This window comes from Tympanuchus pallidicinctus, unplaced genomic scaffold (assembly GCF_026119805.1).
Source record: "Tympanuchus pallidicinctus isolate F22 unplaced genomic scaffold, pur_lepc_1.0 scaffold26, whole genome shotgun sequence".
Classification (NCBI taxonomy): Eukaryota; Metazoa; Chordata; class Aves; order Galliformes; family Phasianidae; genus Tympanuchus; species Tympanuchus pallidicinctus.
The window spans coordinates 13089560-13106959 of record NW_026294743.1 but is presented as its reverse complement, the minus strand read 5'-3'; the positions used below and the strand labels follow the sequence as shown (position 1 = coordinate 13106959).

The 17400-nt window shown below is 40.9% G+C and overlaps 1 protein-coding gene across 1 annotated transcript in view; it reads right to left on the bottom strand.

Annotated features, from left to right (window-relative positions):
- DCHS2 (dachsous cadherin-related 2) overlaps positions 1–17400 on the bottom strand; it is an 86715-nt gene that overhangs the window by 51700 nt on the left and 17615 nt on the right. Inside the window, 2 exon segments of the mRNA XM_052690103.1 lie at positions 506–737; positions 8077–8268. Of these exon segments, the coding sequence (XP_052546063.1) occupies positions 506–737; positions 8077–8268 (424 nt within the window).

Genomic DNA, 17400 nt, shown 5'->3' with positions numbered 1-17400 from the left:
GGGCTGTAAGGCACTGAAACAGGCTCCCCAGGGAGTTGGTTGAGTCACCATCCCTGAATGCGTTTAAAAATCATGTGGATGTGGTGCTCAGGGACATGATCTAGCAGAGGATTGTTAGAGTCAGGGTAATGTGGCTAGGTTGTGGTTGGACTTGATCTTTTCCAACCTGAGCAATTCTATGATTCTATGAATTCAAGTATTATTGTAAAAAGTCATTATTTCTTATAACAATGAGTGGATTTCTGTCTGGAAACACTGAAAGGACATAACTGCTTGTTCTATACTGTAGTTTCCTGTTCTCCTGTTTATTCCAGTGAATGCAAAAGCTTCATGTTGAACCTAAATCCCCCATCCTCTGATGGAGAACTTAAGTTTCAGCTGTATTACATGATTCCAGGTGGGAAAAAAAACAAAACAAACCAAGACAAACAAAAAACAGCCAAACCAACTTTCAAGGAAAAGATACAAAAGTATAATTATAGTCCTTCTGAATTATACACAGTACCTGTAGTGGGATCCACTGTGAAAAGAGAAGAAAATTCTCCTGGGACCAGCTCATATGTGACAGCTCCATATATGCCTGAATCTCTGTCTCTGGCAACAACACTGATGATCTCTGTTCCTGGTTCTGTGTGACTGCTGATGCTTGTCACGTAGATGGTTTGTTCAAAAACAGGTTCGTTATCATTAATATCTTCTATCTCAATGCGAACAAAAGCTTGGGCACTCAGCCCGCCCTGTTAGACAAATCAGAAAAATATTTCAGTATCATAAATGTACACAATAGAATGACACATCTAGCTTCAGCAGATCATTAAAGAACACACTGCAACACTACTGAGCAGTGAAAACGTCTACTAAAAACAACAAAAGGTATGTGCAGCCCAAAATATTACACTAGGCCAGCTACATGCTCAGGACAGCTCCAGCATGCTCGCTGACAATACACTCAGAAGTTCAACTTCTTGCAACTGCAATGTCTGCTGGTGATTTCATGTGGAAATCATCTTATACATCATCTATTCCTTCAGAGCCAAAAGTCAGGGTTTAATAGCTTTCTTTCTATCTATGAAACTTTCGGATTTAAAAGCATGACCACTGCAACAATGCACACAAGACTTTTTTGGTGTTGATTAGAAAAATATGTTGGGAGCAGACCAATGCAGGACAGCCAAAGTCCTACCTGCCACGCACCCGCCTGAAGAACTGCGTAGGCATAAAGGACTGGACACGCATGCACCAATGCACCTTGCACACACTATTTACACTACAGCCATGCACAGATGGAGGAAGGATCCTGCATGCTACAAAGTCAGGCTGGGAGCACAGTGCTCGGATGTGTTATGGCACCTACCAAAACCGCTGACACAGATGGCATGCTGATAAGATGCAGATGACAAGCTATGCTGAGCAAGTCCAAACTTCATTTTGCTGTCACAGTAGCAGTGATATTTCAAAACAACTACATTACATGTCTCCACAACCTAATCCTATGTGTTAGATACTGTATGGGAACTGTTGAATCGCAGCCTAAACCTCTGATTGATCACCTGAGTCAGCCATGGGAGCCAGGGAGCTCAGGTGAAGGCAATTCAGTTGTGTGGCCAGAAGGGGGGAGCCTGGCTGCACCTCTCCTGGACCCCATTTAAGGACTGACTGCCACTGGGGAAGGATCTCTCTCTGGAGGTTGCTCCTCTTGGAGTTTTTCCTCTGAGCCCAGGGCGCAGGTAAGCTTTTCCATTCATTTCAGGTTATCCCTTTCTAATGTGATAATCTTTCTAGCTATATGCTTTCTAAAGACCAGCCTAACTTCTCTGTACACTTGTTGATTCTACCTCTGTACACTTTTAAACCTAATCATCACAGAAACCATCCAGTAATTCTGACTGGATATTACTTTATGTTTGCACTATGTGCCAAACTTTTTGGGAATTTGCTTTTTATCTCCACAGGATCAGACTTAAGCCTGAGGGAGCAATACTGCTATCATTCTCCCTAGATTCTCATTTTCACTGTGGAGCGAGCGCTTCTCCAGTGCTGTGATCTCTGTGAGAAGAAAACCCTGCACAAAAAGGAAACCTCACACTCTGTTAAAAGCCCACTACCAGACAATTCCTTGGGGCTGTGGCTCCACAGCTTTCAGGTACTTAATGACAGGAATCACAAACCTTTATAAAGGAAACAGGGCAAGGAAGAAGTGAGGTCAAGAACAAAAAGCATCTAGAAAGATGCAACTGCAATAAATGAGTTACGCTGCTTCTTCCAAGTCTCAATATTACTAAACAGACATGAAAAAATGTCCTCTTCAGCCAATTTAAATTTACCATAAAGAGCTGTATGAAGACTAAAATCTTTGGAAATCGATTCACTCTAGCTATATGGGGGAAGCAAATTGGAAACCTATTACTTAATCTCTCAGAAAACACACCAAATTTTATGATGGATTCAGGCACAGCTCTTCTTGAAGCAGCAGTATAATCCTTCGCATGAGGCAAAAGCAATGTTAACCTGGTTATGGCCCAGTTCTTACTCTGCAAATGAAATTTTGTAAGTAACATCCTGACTGAGAAGGAGCAAGGTGCTTCTTCTAACTTCTGGATGTACTTCATAGACTCAAAAGCAAACACAAAGTATGTATTCCGAAATATAAAGGCTGACTTAAGCAAGTATTTTGTTGACAGAAAATAACATTTGTCAGAACAAACAGAAAGCCACAGTTGTTCATTTTTAAACTGTTTCTCAAGCATGCAAGTATTTTAACTATTGCTTCAAGCAACAAAAGCTCACAATTATATCTGCTTCTTCGTCAGAATCCTGTGATTTCTGTGACCCGCAGAATAAAGATGGGGCATAAGAAGTTTTCACCAAGGCAAAATAACTACGAGTAATATTTTCTGTTCTTGGATAGGATCAAATTTGTCAGAAAATAGAAAGCTGCCACTATCCCTCTTCATGCTGTTTCCAATAAACAAATAACTGTGCTGCCTTGGAAGTTCTTTAGCTTAGTAAGTAGAAATGGTGCTGTTTTGAATAGCCGTGTTTCTTCTCATTGACTCTGTAAAACACTTAAGAATCTGTCAGGATTTCCACTACAACCTCCAATGCTTTTTTCAGTGAACAATACTGTTGAATTTTTGTTCCCAGCTCAGCTGTGACACACAGGATCTCTGACATGAAAATAATCTTTTCTTTGTTAAACTTTAAAGATGGTATGTCACCATCCAGTCACAGTGCTGTCAAGATGGAGAGACAGTGCCAATTATTTTAAAAGCATTAGCATCTTTAGAAGCTTTGCCTGTGAGTGTTGAGTGCTCATCTCCGTGTTTAATTGCTTCAGTGCAAAAGACAGTGAAATCTGCACAGGCAGCACGGCCTACTAAAAAAAAGGACAAAATAGGAAATATTTATTCATGTGCAAAGACAGTGGAAAAGAAGAAACTGTGCTTTCAATGTTCTTAGAAGTCCTTCAGAATCTAAGTAAATACGAACTGACCTAACTGGCATTTGGTCTTGTTGAACCTCATCCCATTGGCTTCAGCCCAGCCATCCAGCCTGTCCAGATCCCTCTGTAGGGCCTCGCTACCCCCAGGCAGATCCACACTTCCAGCCAACTTGGTGCACCCGCAAAACTTACTGAGGGTGCACTCAATGCAGGTGAAGTGTTTAGTGAAATGATGTGTTTAATGAAACACTGTTTGGGTACCACCCCCTCATACCCCTCCCTCCCAAAAAAAAGAGCTGTAACATAAAATTTAGTAATGGCCTACTTGATGTTGATAGGAAATTTCCTGACCTGCTGTAAGTCAAAATTTAAAGAGTTCAAGACACACTCTGAATTTGCTCTTATAAATAAATAAATGTAGCATTGCCCACCAGCCTGAAGCCTTAACTTCGTACCTTCTTTTAATAATAAAATTTCCACTCACAATTTCATGACGAATTGGAAATCATGAGGGTTCTTTTTTTGTAGCTTTGTTATTATTTTTAAAGAAAAACATATATTATGTCATGGTTTTGTGATTTTTGGTCAGTATTCCACATCATAACATCCAGCCCGTAAACCATTAACATATGAAATATGCAAAAATTTATTAAATGTTAATATTTTAAAATAGTAAACATTAATTTAAAAAACCTTTCACTGTTTGGGTGTGCTCTTTACTTCCTTGTCCCTTGGTACATTAAAGCTCCTATTGCACACAACAGACCTTGAAGACATTACGTGCAATTACATACCAAATATGTGGGTGTAGAAAGAAAACCCTGGCACAATACTGCAGTCAGCACTGTAAGGCAGCTTTAACAAAGTGTTCTGTGACACGAAAGTCAGTCTTTGCACAATACACGTAGCTCAGTCTTTTCTCTCTGTTTGTAACTTTTCAAAGATGTGCACTTTGCTTATGCGTTCTTGATGCATTTAAGTTGAATTTTGAGAAACGTTTCATAGCAAGGAGTAAATGACAACACCCATTCACGTAAGGCCACACAGAATCCTGAGTAAACACAGCAGGTAACCACCCTGAGTATGCAGTACAGATGTGATGGTAATCGCCTTGTGCCTTACTGAGCAGATTCACTTGTGTATGCAAGTAGATCTGAGTACTGATCTACTTTAAAGAACCGTACTTAAAAAACTTATTTTACTTTCTACAAGCAAATCTGATTTTGAATCTATTAAAAAAGACAAGTTTCCTAGAAAAAGATGGAAAGACTTACAACTCAGAAACCTAGAAACTAGAAAATACACCCAATGTCTTCTTATCTTACTACTGATTAACCACAGATGAAAAGAAGCATTCTTGTTTCTTTTATATGGAATGCGAGATGTTCACGTTTTTCAGCTGCTGCATAATCACTGTAGAAGGTTCAACACACCACTCACAGCCCACTTTGCTCCCTCTCGCCCAAGTACCACACATATCCTACAACCCGCACAATTAGGAGCTCTTAGCTGCTGCATCAGTGTCTGCTGCCAGCTTGCAGTGGGAGGGCACACAAGAAGCAGCCCAATTTAGCTGACGGGCACATGAAGCACCAAAGGCTAGCAGGAGCCATGGGGATCCATCTGAGATTAGATCAATTCAAGCTCATACTGATGCATGCAGATCTACTGCTGTGAGGATGTGGTGGAGCACCAAGAAGGGAAAGAGCATCCTTCCTGTCCTCTGCAGGTTTTGAAACTGCTTGCCACAGTGATGAAGAGGGATGGCAGACAGGTACGTGCACCATATCAGCTAGAGAGGTGTTTATTGCTGGAGTTGGCCATCCCTGATGGAACCTGTGCAAGTATAGATAATCAGGTCTTCCTTGGTTACTGGGGAAAACTGCAGGGAAAAAAAGTTTCCCGTATAACAATAAATTCATGTTAAGATTGAGTACACAGAAGGAGTAATGGAACACCAATATGCATATGTAACAGTTTGGAGATTCCAGTGCAAATAGGAAAAACACAGTGTAGGGTCCACTTCAGTCATGTTTCAAAAGCAAACAAAAAAACAAGCATAAGTAGCTTAACATATGTAACTTGCGTATGTTCAAAAAGAAAAATCAGTAATCAGAATAATTGCTCCCCCATATCAACTTTGTCCTCCACACCACACTTGAAAACACAAATACTTTTACTAGAATCCCCATTTTCTCCCTATTTTCCTTTTCTGAGACTTGGCTTTCCACACTAAGTTTGATCTAAACCTCTCAAACGTTTCTGAAGGTTTCCTAAGCAAAGCCACTTGATCAAAGTTTTTGTTTGTTTGTTTTGGGAGGGTGAGGAGAAAAGCAGTGGAATGTTAACATCAAAATAAGATTTTTTTTTAACTGAAAGTTCAAAGCTTCCCAAAATGCCAGCTGGACTCTCTGATGTGCTACGAGTGCCTGACACAGCTGTTTGCAGCTGGGGCTGGCAGTGCAGGTTGGCTGGGAGCAGGGACAGGCAGCACTGATGTGCTGATCAGGGGACTGCCACCCTTACTACAGGAGCAGTCTTACTGTCTGACACAACCAAAAAGACCCGAAAGGTCTCTCACAGAGGAGTACCAAGGACATATGTGAAATAAGTGGCTCTGGGACCAAAACAAGTGCTGCTGAAAAAGCTAGCACTAGCACTATGACTCGCCTTGTTCCCTTACAAGTCAGGGCAAAGCTCCCACAAGGTCTCACAGGATGTTTGTTTAACACCAGTTAAACAGAATCTGTTTTACACCTGCCTCTTCAGGGGCTCCCACGTGCAATTTCAGTTGTCCCATCACTGCTTGTAAAAGCACATAAAAGCACATAAAAGAGATGACAAGCTCCAAAAGCGTGTAACAGAGTAGGCACTAACAGGTAGAAGAATCCGATAGCTATTCTGTAAGTTAAGCTGTGTACCACCTGGAAAATAAAGTATTTTCCTCCTTTCTACTTAACTTTTATTTTCTTTCCCCTTCATCTCTCCCTCCCCTTTGTAATCACTGATGCTTCACCCTTCTCTGACTTGGCTGTATGCACTTCTCCCCTGGTCAATGCATCTGCTTCAAACTGCACGCCTAACAAGTTTAATACACCACCATCAGCAGCAGAACGCCAGGAAACAAAATCTGCCACTGTAGCTCTGCTGCAGAGGTGGTGGTGGCTCAGCACGTGCTCAGGTAACACTGGATGTTTTGAAAAGCAAATGCTGATTTTAGGTGATTTGAACTGGCTGTATCAGGTGACTTAAATTTTAGGAGCGCAATCAGTGGTAGCTAAAAAGTGTGGGGTTCCCATTAAAAAATCACATCCCACCTGCCAAAAGCAATCTGAAATTGCACCCCTTACCCAGTACTGAAATTCTGAAAAATCCAAGGTCTCTAAATGAATACAGATTACAGATCAGTCTTAAAAAATGTAATAATCTTACAGGTTCAGCGCATTGCCTGCTTTTCTATAACTAGAGCAACAATTTAATAAAAAAAGCATCCATCATTTTCATGTTAACCTACTTTCTTTCTACATGTTCAGAGTAACCTTCTGGGTCAGATCAAAAACACACGTGAGAAAGCTGTCAGACTTGCAGTGCTGCTGTTCAGCTCTCCCATAGACCTGATGTATAAGATTAATTTTGATATTCCATTTGTATTATGTTTATTATTCAGCTGCAAAACATGCGAGGCCTTGCACAAAATCAGTATTGGATCCATGGGAGAAAAATGAAGTGATAAGCTAGAGCAAATTAGGTAATATTCTGACGTTACACAGTGTATTATTGACTGCTTTATTCAAGGTTTTATTCAAGTTTATACATATGTACACTACCAAATATCACCTAGAAAGGAATTCAAGATAGAAATCAGAAATTTCAGAGAAATTCCAAAATGAGCACATGAACTTCTGCTGGAAAAAAAAATAGGCACTGTCCCAACAAAAAGAATTCTCTATTTTGAACCTATTTTTAGTCTGAAGAAATGGCCTTCTTCATCATGCTTTTTGTTACCGTGAATACTTTTCTGACAATTCTTTGACTGCCATTGTGTACCTTGCTTTGGTTCTCACTGTCTGCAGCCTCAAAGGCCACAGAACATGCTGGAACTAAATGACAGAGGTGCTCCATGAATGTGCTTAATGTAGCTAATGTGCTCCAGCTGCAAAGGGCCATCAGTTTAACAGAGCTGGACTAGAGGTAGCTTTCTGAAAAAACAGACCAATTTCTTAATCTCCATTGCTCGCCAGTCCATTTCTCACCAGGAAAATCATTGGCACTCACTATTGCCATGAAGCTCTGGCACAAGTTGCTGGCTCATCACTGCTGAAGTCACCTTGAATGCAAAAAGCAGAGGTAACCTGGAGTCCACCAGCCTCGAAAGGAGAATCAGCAGGAACTAACACATCCTAGAAATGATTTAAAGTAACTCATGTGGGAGTAACTGTGGATTTGACAGTGAATTTTATCAGTTTGGGTCAAATTTACATTCTGTGAACTATCATTCCGTCCTTTGTAGGGGTAACATAATGTATTCAAAACCATACTATTTTCATTTACACCTTTCCCCTGCAATAGTGTACAGCACATCCAAATTTGCAAATGCAGTCACAAACCTGGCAGGACAGAAGGACAAAACTTACCCCATCTGTAGCTTTTACTAATAGATCGTAGGTAGTTTGATCTCCTTCTCTGTCAATGTCTTGAGAGACACAGATTTGACCAGTACGTGGATCGATTTGGAAAGCTTTGGATTTTTCATAATAATGGAATCCATCGTAAAGAAAATACTCAACTTCACCAAACTTGCCAGCATCTGCATCTGTTGCCGTGACCTGCAGGGCAACAACAGGAGCAATGAAGTGAACAGGAACAACAGGAAGTGAAACTACTACTCAATCTCTAAAATTCAGATACTTTAAATATGCCCCTTGTATCATGAAAGCAAGTGAAGAAAATGTGGATTCAGCCAATGAATACAAGGACACCTTGAGCTATCTCCGTGCATTTTACAAGACAGCAACTTGGATACTGACTGTAATTCTTGCAACAAGCGCAGAGCGATTGCAACCTGTCTGTAACATCCTCATTCATTTACTGATAATTATCTCAATCACATGAACACCCTGCAACTGGACAAGCTATGCACGTTAAGCCACATCAGTAGGCCGTAACTTCAGCCTCTTTCCCCTTCATGTTTTTACCAGCCCTACAGAAACTACATTGCAACACATCAGGGAGGTGGGATGCAGGACATCCTTACCGAACATATTTTTCTGGAAGATTCCCCACATCCTAATTCAGTACATGTTAAAATAGCCTGTATTTATAGTGCATTACTTTGCCCCACTTGAAAATATACTTGGAGGATTTCTCCTCATTTGGCTTCATTTTCTTCTACTCCTCTGAAGAAAAATCCTATTTTCCCCCTGCCTATCTGTGCAAGTGCAACACCTGAAGAACTTAACAGGGCTTTAGAGACGTTATTATTACCAGGCCTGAGAGTGAAACTTGGGCAAGTTGACCAAGAAGTGCAAGAGTGTCTGCCCACCCCAACCCATTGAACACCTGGCATGACTTTAAACGTACCTCTGACAGAAGGCAAGTAAGACATGCCAGCAACTATTCCTAGCAAGAAGTTTGTTAGGTTGATTTTTTTTTTCTTTTTTCTTTTCCCTGTGTCAAATTAATGTTAAAAGAAAAAAAAAGAAAGAAATAGTAGCTTAAGCATGCCCTTGGTGCTCAGCCACTCTGATGCTATGGAGCAGTAACACATGGCTCTTAGGAAAAGATTAGTTCCACTTACTTATTGCGCCTAAAACCTAATGCCAGTACTGAAAGGTTCCGTGTAAATGGTGCTACTTGTGTCTGCAACTGAGTGTGGGTGAGTAACTACAGGTGTGCAAAGGGCATTGCTGGAAGTGTAGCCCATGTAGCCCATGGCAAGTTCAGTAACTTGCTTTCCTTCTGCTAAACTCTGCAGTTCTTAGATTTTAGCAGTACATGTGAAAGAATCAAGAGTGATGAATTTAAATCAAAACGCTTCAGCTCAAAGCATTGCAGATTTGAAGGTCTAATTGTGGTCACCTGCAGTTACATTAATCGTGTATGACTCAGGCAGCAGAATTAAGTGGCATTTATAAAAATACAGTCTTACACTCTGTCCAAATCCTCAGAATCCATTCAAATTCCGCCCACCTAATAGTACTTTTTTTTTAAGTCACTCTGCAGATGTGCCCACAGAACCTTTGATCTGAGGAGAAACAAATCTGGAATTAGAAACGAAAGAAAGAATTTACAGTAACACAGTAGAGGTTGACGGCACTGAAACACCTGGGGTCTGGGGAGCAGTTAGCTGTTACCAGTGTAGCATCATTTCAAAGGAACCCAGTGAAAAAATTCAAGCAGGTTTAAGTTTTTCAATGCAGCTGAAGAATCCACACATTTTAGAATTGGAAGCATACGGTGGTCATGAGGCAGGGCGTAACAGGTGCTCCAGGCAGTAACTAGGTACACCACTACCATTCCTACAGGGCATTACAGCAGCAAAGTGCTCAGGAGCTGTGAGTTACAGCAGTCCAAGTGAGAGGAAATTAAGGCAGCAGCAAGAATTTTCACAGTGCATTGATCAGGAGCATTCTGTTGGCAATAGCACAGAGGTGATAGAGCTGAAGGGATTTATGGGCCGTAAGGATGGGGGAGGCAACCAGCATGGAGCTGTAACTTCAGATCCCTGACGGTCAGGCTGAATATGATAGTGGGAGAAAAGGAAGCAGGGGAGGATGAAGCTCAGGGGCCTTTCATATTCCCTAGGTAAATACATTTTCAGTGTGCTAAACTGAAGATGCGTGTAGTTAAGGAATGTAGATTGGGAATATGGAAATACAGGACGAAGCATTTCCCATAGAACACTTTTAAAAGCCAACCACAGCCACGGCACGGATAGCTGCTGGCTGCTCTTCTCCAGTCAGTCATGCTTTCTGTAATCTACATACTTCACTCCATTTGCAGACTGTTTAGTCTGCAAATCTGTCAAAGGGGAAAAAAAAAAAGTTTCTTTTGCCACTACCAAGGTGGGAAAAAGTTTCTTTTGCCACTACCAATAAAGAAATAAATGGTTAGAAGGCAGACAGGCTCTGAAGAGGAGGGAAAGGGAGACCTAGAGAAATGCTGCAGCGAACAAATCAAAAAGCTGATCAGTCGATGCGATGCTCAGACAGACCAGCACATGGGTGGAATAAATGGTGGGAACCAGTAGGTGCTAAAGAATGTAAGATAAACAAAGAAAAATCATCTGTTTCTTTATATGACCAGCTAAGAGACAGTGTTGGAAGAGCAGAAATGACCTATTTCCATATTTGCCTATGGAAAGAAGCCCTGATCTCAGAAAAAACATAGAGGGAAGCACTGTGTGCTTCAGTGGCATCAACCTCACCTAAATGTACACTTCAATCCTTCAATAGGTGTGGAAGTCTGAACGAGGGAAAAATGCTGGCAATGTGTTCATACAGATGGGAACAGAAACATCTTTTTTCATTATTACACTAAAGAAGAAGAGATTTTACAGCTAACAGAAAGCAAATACTTAGCAGAACCTGAGCTGGTTCCCCTCCCTTCATTGTGACAATAACAACTCACCACACTAAGCAATCTGCCTCCACATGGGCATGAAATGGGCATTAAGGGCATGAAATGGTGTCATCAATACATGAGTAACAAGATTACAGAGAATTATACCTGCTCCAAAAGTCCAGATTACTTTGAGCGCTATTTGATTTTGAGAGAAAAGTCACCATTTTCATTTTTCATCTCATTTCCACTGCTTTGACATTCTCAAACATATATTTAACTGTTTCAACAGTTTAACAAAAAAAGGTCCCTGCCTTTGATTTAGATATCTTCACTTTCTTTCCTGCAGCGTTATCTCCTGTTTAATATCAATTGAACGTATCTTGAAAAGAAGAGCAGATATCTTAAGTTGTGTGCAAAATGGGAGAAATGACTTCTGTATGCCAAACTACACCACAGAATGCAATCTGATTACCTCAACTGCGCAGCCCAAAAACTCGGGGCACATATTCAGTATTCCAGCATACTCATCCAAATGTAAGATGGATCCAGACATAGGGAAACTACCAGGAATGTGAAAGGAAGTAATTCAACTATACAGCTATGCTGCTGGTGAGTAGCATTAATAGTCCTGTTCTACAGATATCCAGGGTCACCAACCAGAACTCCTACATTCTTCTGATGAAAGGACATCAGATGTGTTCACTGTGATGGAGCAATGCCCAATGTCTGCCCCTTGCCCAGCTAATACTGCAGTACAACCCAAAAACCACCAGGATGACAGACCACCAGTATTTTGTAAGCATTCACCACACTACAATTCCAAAGTGTGCTTTCAGTGAAATGAGGCTGCAGAAATAAAGATTATTTACTAATAATTGTTCTTCTTTAGTAGTCCTTCAGACATAATCATACCTGTGAGATTAGCACATGAGCTGCCAGAAACATCCTCTAGAAGTCCGTAATCTTCCACCACAAAGAGCATTCAGCTCCTCTGGCCAGTTGGCTAATTGGATGTCTTTAATCCAGTGCTCTTACTTACAGGCCCTATAATTAGTGATCTTTATCTCTTAGCTACCTGAGGCAGTGTGGGTGCTAATGCCAACATTAAGCCCAAGAAGAGTTTTAACAAATACTTGTTTTTTTTATAATCTGTTTTAACATGTTTGATCACCGCTCACCCCTCCCTTCCCCCCTCCCACCAGAATGGCAGGCTTAACATACAGATACAAGAATAAAACATCCTATCTACTTGCTTAAGTTCTAAAGGCATGAACCTTGACTTTAAGAAGAGGAACTGTCAGCCTGTCCTCAAACAATGTGCCGTGTGATCAGTTGTCAATACATGGCTTCACAGTAAGCTGTAGTGCTGCTAATGCCTACTCACTACATGTTAGCGTGGTGGTTAGAAAACATATTTTGGGATTATGAAGCAGAGGATCCAGCACCAAGGCCATCTGCTAACAGGTCAAGCATCTACTTGGTCTGTTTGGTCTAGACAACCCTCCACACTGTGCAAACACAGCCTGGATTTCCATCATTTATTTATACTGCCATATACGCTAGAAGAATAGAAGTGAAAAGACAGCATATTTGATGAAGGAAAACCAGTTGTCACTGCAAGTAGCAGACATTACCAGGACTAAAACCTTATTTAATTGAAGACGACTCCTACTGTTCAGTTAAAAAAGCAACTCAGCCCATTCATACTCAGATGCCATGCTGCAGTTTTACATTTTATAGCCTGCTAAACCTTTGCTATGCACAGTTCAGAGCATAAGTATAAATCCATTTTTTCATTAACTTTAGCAAGTTTAGAGCTCCAAGATTAAGAACCACTGTCAAGCAACAGCAGAGCACAAGTTTCCCTCCTCTGTGCTAATTGAGCAAACCAAGGAGCTATGAATAATATCTTTAATAATCTGCAATATGTCACCAAGAAATATTTTGTACAGACCACATTTTGATGATCTCACACCGGACCACATTTTAATTTCTGGGGGTGGGATTTATTTTAACATTACATTTAACAGGATGGTTTGGAAAGAAGAACTAATTGAGAAGAACTATCTTCTTGTTTGAGATGTTTTTCCCATTACAGTTCCATCCTGTGAATGATAATTTGGTTAATTTTGTAGGTAACATGTATTATTACATTAATTAAAATTAATAATAATTCATTTTTTCATCTTAAATCAATTAACATAATTACTGTACTTACAAAGCAGTCTAGCTTATTGAGCCTAAATGGCCAAAGTACATATCCTGAATGCAGAGCAGGTGTGTGACCTTAAAGCTGAACACTGGTGATGAAATGATCTTTAGACTTTGCTGGTATTGTAACGGAGAAATTGGAGGAGGATGCTACAAAGGAGTGAAAGAAGAACAGCAGATGTGGATAAGCAGCCCTTTCCGCTCCTTCCTCTGGGACACCCAGGTCTGCCTTCAGCAGGTGGCCCAGTGGAAGACAGTCATTAAAGCTTCTTGTTGAAACAGTAGATTTCAGCTCAGCTTGATTCAGCTGACCCCAGGGCACAAGATGGGAGAGTGGCAGGAAGTAGACTGAAAACTCTTCCAGCAATAGCACGGCCTTAGCACAGGCTGAAATGGCATGGTTATATATGTTTTCCAAACCCTCAAACTGAGCTGCTAATTCCTGCCTACAAACCTCAGTGCTCAACAAACAGTGCTCAACAAACACTCCTGGCGAGGCTGATACAACTACTCATGAAACCGCCTCGTGAACAAGATCTAAGAACAGAATCTTCTCCACTAAAAGATACGTAAAATGAAATAAGGGTCCTTGGGATGTATTTGCACTTAGTCAGATTAGTTAAAAAATTCTGTGCTTACTTCCACTCTCACTTGGAAGGATCAGTGAGTAAAAATGTCTCAAATTGATTTTGCTGTCAGAGAAGAAGGCTTTGTTATTGCACCTTTATAGTCAATAAACACCAAGTGCAGACTGCCTATATCACCACTTAAAAATTGCTGCATTTGTTAGGTGAATGTGATAGCTTAGCATAGAAGCAAGGGTAGCATGGCAGACACACAGGAGAAGCCAACCTCAATGTATCATTTCTGAACAACAACAACAAAAAAGAAAGCATTGTAGAAGGCCCTCTCAGGAAACGTAATGCTTCAATGAGCCCAGAAAGGGTCTCAGAAAGGGTCTATATTCAGTGCCAGCTGCCTCCCACACTTGCAACACAACTATGCTATGCACTGGACTTGCAGGTTTGCTGCAGCAGGAAATCAATCATCTTCCTGTAAATCAGGAAGGAACTCTTCTTTAAAAATAAAGTTGACCAGTGCTGTGCAAGCTCCCCTTTATGCTCCTCACAGCATCAGCCTTTGACCTGCGGTTCAAGGTTATGTATTTCTTGAACTAGTGGCAGGCTCTCTTCTACCCCATGCTTCTTAGAATCATTATATGGCTTGGGTTGGAAAGGATCCCAAGGATCACCAAGTTCCAACACCCTTGCTAAACTCAGTCATAGGCAACAAGGAATTCAATTGACTTCTCATTCTCATGTATATACCCTTGAAAAACATGTATTCTTTTAATATCCATTAAAAATTAGGTTTAGCAGTGACTGTAGCTGATGATACGAGAGTAGCTTAACAGTGCTCTGCCCCTTTCTTCTCATTTTGTTTTCAACAGTATGGAGAGGCTCTCCAGCACTTTGTGACGGGCTTTTCTGGACACATCAGCACAGGTAGCCAATATTTCTGTCACTCTAACTGCTTGTTTAAACGGTCCACCAAATTTTAACAAATATGCAAAGCCTTCCAAGCCCTCTTCCCTTGTGAATACCTGTTTATGTGCTTATGAGCAAAATAACACTGCTAATAACATCTGAGTCATCAGTGAGCAACTCAGCCTGGCACTGAGAAGCATGGCCTGCACTGCTCCCTGCAACACCCATGCCCTAACCATTAAAAACAACAGTCTCTCTCCCAACAAAAGCATGTATTTTGTGTAACTGTAGCCTTATAAATTATAGCCAATTCAAATTTCTTCAAGTAAGAAGATGAGAGTTCTCTTAGTTCATTTCTGCTTTTATGGAAAATTGAAAACACGGCCAAACTCACAGCTTGAGTAATGTATTCATAGCACTTTAAAATATTTCCATACTCTGTTCATTGCAAACATAAAAATTGGCAAGGGATCTATATATATTCTAATAATTGGTGCAGAAATGAAGCCTTTAACAAACTGGAGAGAAATCTCCCCCCCTTCCCTTTTTTCACATACACACCATTTTTTCCCCATTACTCCAATGTTCCATGTCTGTCCCCAGCTGTTTTTTGCTCTATACAGCTCTCAGGCAGTTTAGAGACTTGACCAAAAAGCAGAACCGTAAGCAATTCAGAAAAATCAAAAGGCAAGAAATAGGCAAGACCTTAACCTGAAGAGCATGACATCAAACAAAACAGAGCATGCTGTCTAACAAAAAAGATGCTTTTTTTTAAAATTTATTTTAAAATTAAAAACTGCATGCAATAGATGTGAGTAACTAAACCAGTAATTTCCTTAAGACAGGTATGTTTTACAAACAATTCAGATGGCCCAGTTTTTGAGTATGTGGAGGAAGCAGAGCACCACCCAAAAGGGTAAAGGACATCATGACAACCCATGACGTTCAAACAACAAGATGCAGAAGTACCACAAAGCTGCCACTCTACACTTTGCACAAACTAATCTAAAAGTAAAGCTCTTAAACATGCTCACTGTCTAACGCAGAGCTTACCATAAATTACTTCCTGCTCCCAAACTACAAATCCTGATTAGTTTAATGAGAATTTTGCTCGAGTGGAAACTCTGCTCAAGGAGAACTCCATTCAATGAACAACTAGTAAAATTTACTTGATAGTCATCGTGCCAAACAAACCTCACGTATGATGAATGAACATGACTGTGCATAACCCACCCTTCCATAAGCCACAGATCTTTAGATGAGCACAGAACATCCAGGTGGTTAACTATCCTGTCTCAGAATTACGGGGCCAGAAGTACGTGAACTCCCTTCGCACACCAGGTGTATGCTGGCCACAGTCTAGCTGGATGTCTGCATGAAACTGTGGGGTGCACCAGCCTTTCCTCTGCTGTGGTCCCTCTCTGTTAATACACAACTCCATTTATGTGACAGCCACAATGCATACAAGCCAGGATATACAGCTGGATGGTGCCATACTGCAAGCGGATTTAATCTTTTTCATCTAAAAACCACAACAGAACACACCTTCATCAGATGGGACCCAGGAACTGAAAAGGGTCCCATAGGAGCTGAAGTGACCCCATGGGCTGAAACAGCTATTCTGCTGGGCCATATCCACCCCACACGCTGAGAAAACCCAAATTACAGAATTTTACAGCCCAGAACAGTACAGAGCCAGCTAGCAGGGTCAAATCAAGAATGGGAAGAGAATGACAAATGTCGTAGTCAATAAACCTGCTGCAGAAGTAGATCCTGTCCCATTACTGTTCACCAACAAGTTTTTCCTGCATAAAGGGAGAGTTTTTAAATAGCAGAGCCAGTTGAGCCAAGACACACCACAGAACAAAAGGATCATCAGTGTGGGAGTAGTTCACACATGCCTATAGGCACAAAACGCAGCTTGGTTTTATGGCATCACATCTAAAGAGGGCACACTGCACACCAACGGCATATTTTAATTAATGAATGCAACAGATCTGTAAAGCTCCAGGAAGGAAATGAAAAAGTCTGACAGGGTATAACTTGGCCACATCGTTTACACAGATGGAAGCATCCCTTTTCGTTTTCCTCACTCTGATAAGGAGGTCTCCCACAAACAACACAGTGGAGCCCTGCACAGTCTCTATACTTCCTGTGCAGCAGAATTGTTTTGAAATGGGAGATTATCAAACCAAGATGGCTACATCTGATTGCTCAGCTCCAGACTTTTCTCAAGTCATCTGCTCTCTCAGGAAAAGGAGATGCTGCGTTCTGAGGACTGGAGACATGTCCAACTGGGGCAAGCAGTATCTGTATGTCTAGAGAGGACTGAAGCCTCCCTAGATATTCAGACAGCATGTTGCTAATACTAAGTCACTAAGTAACATCATTTTTCTCTATTTTCTCACCACATTTTTGCTCAGATTAATGGATGAGACCATTTACAGGATGGTATTTGGACTATAAGTAGACTGGATATTACTAAGCCAAAAGGATCCCTGTAGTTTTGTGACATCTGCATGCTAAATTTGTAGCTCTTCAATTCACATTGCTGTTAACATTGCTGCATTTTCTAGAGAATACCAAAAAGCACGTTATAATACAGAACAGGGAATTGCCGAATAATGAGATTTTGTTCTCAATCGCTCATGAGCAGTACTGGTACCTTTCCACAACTCTCACTAATCTCAGCTGCTT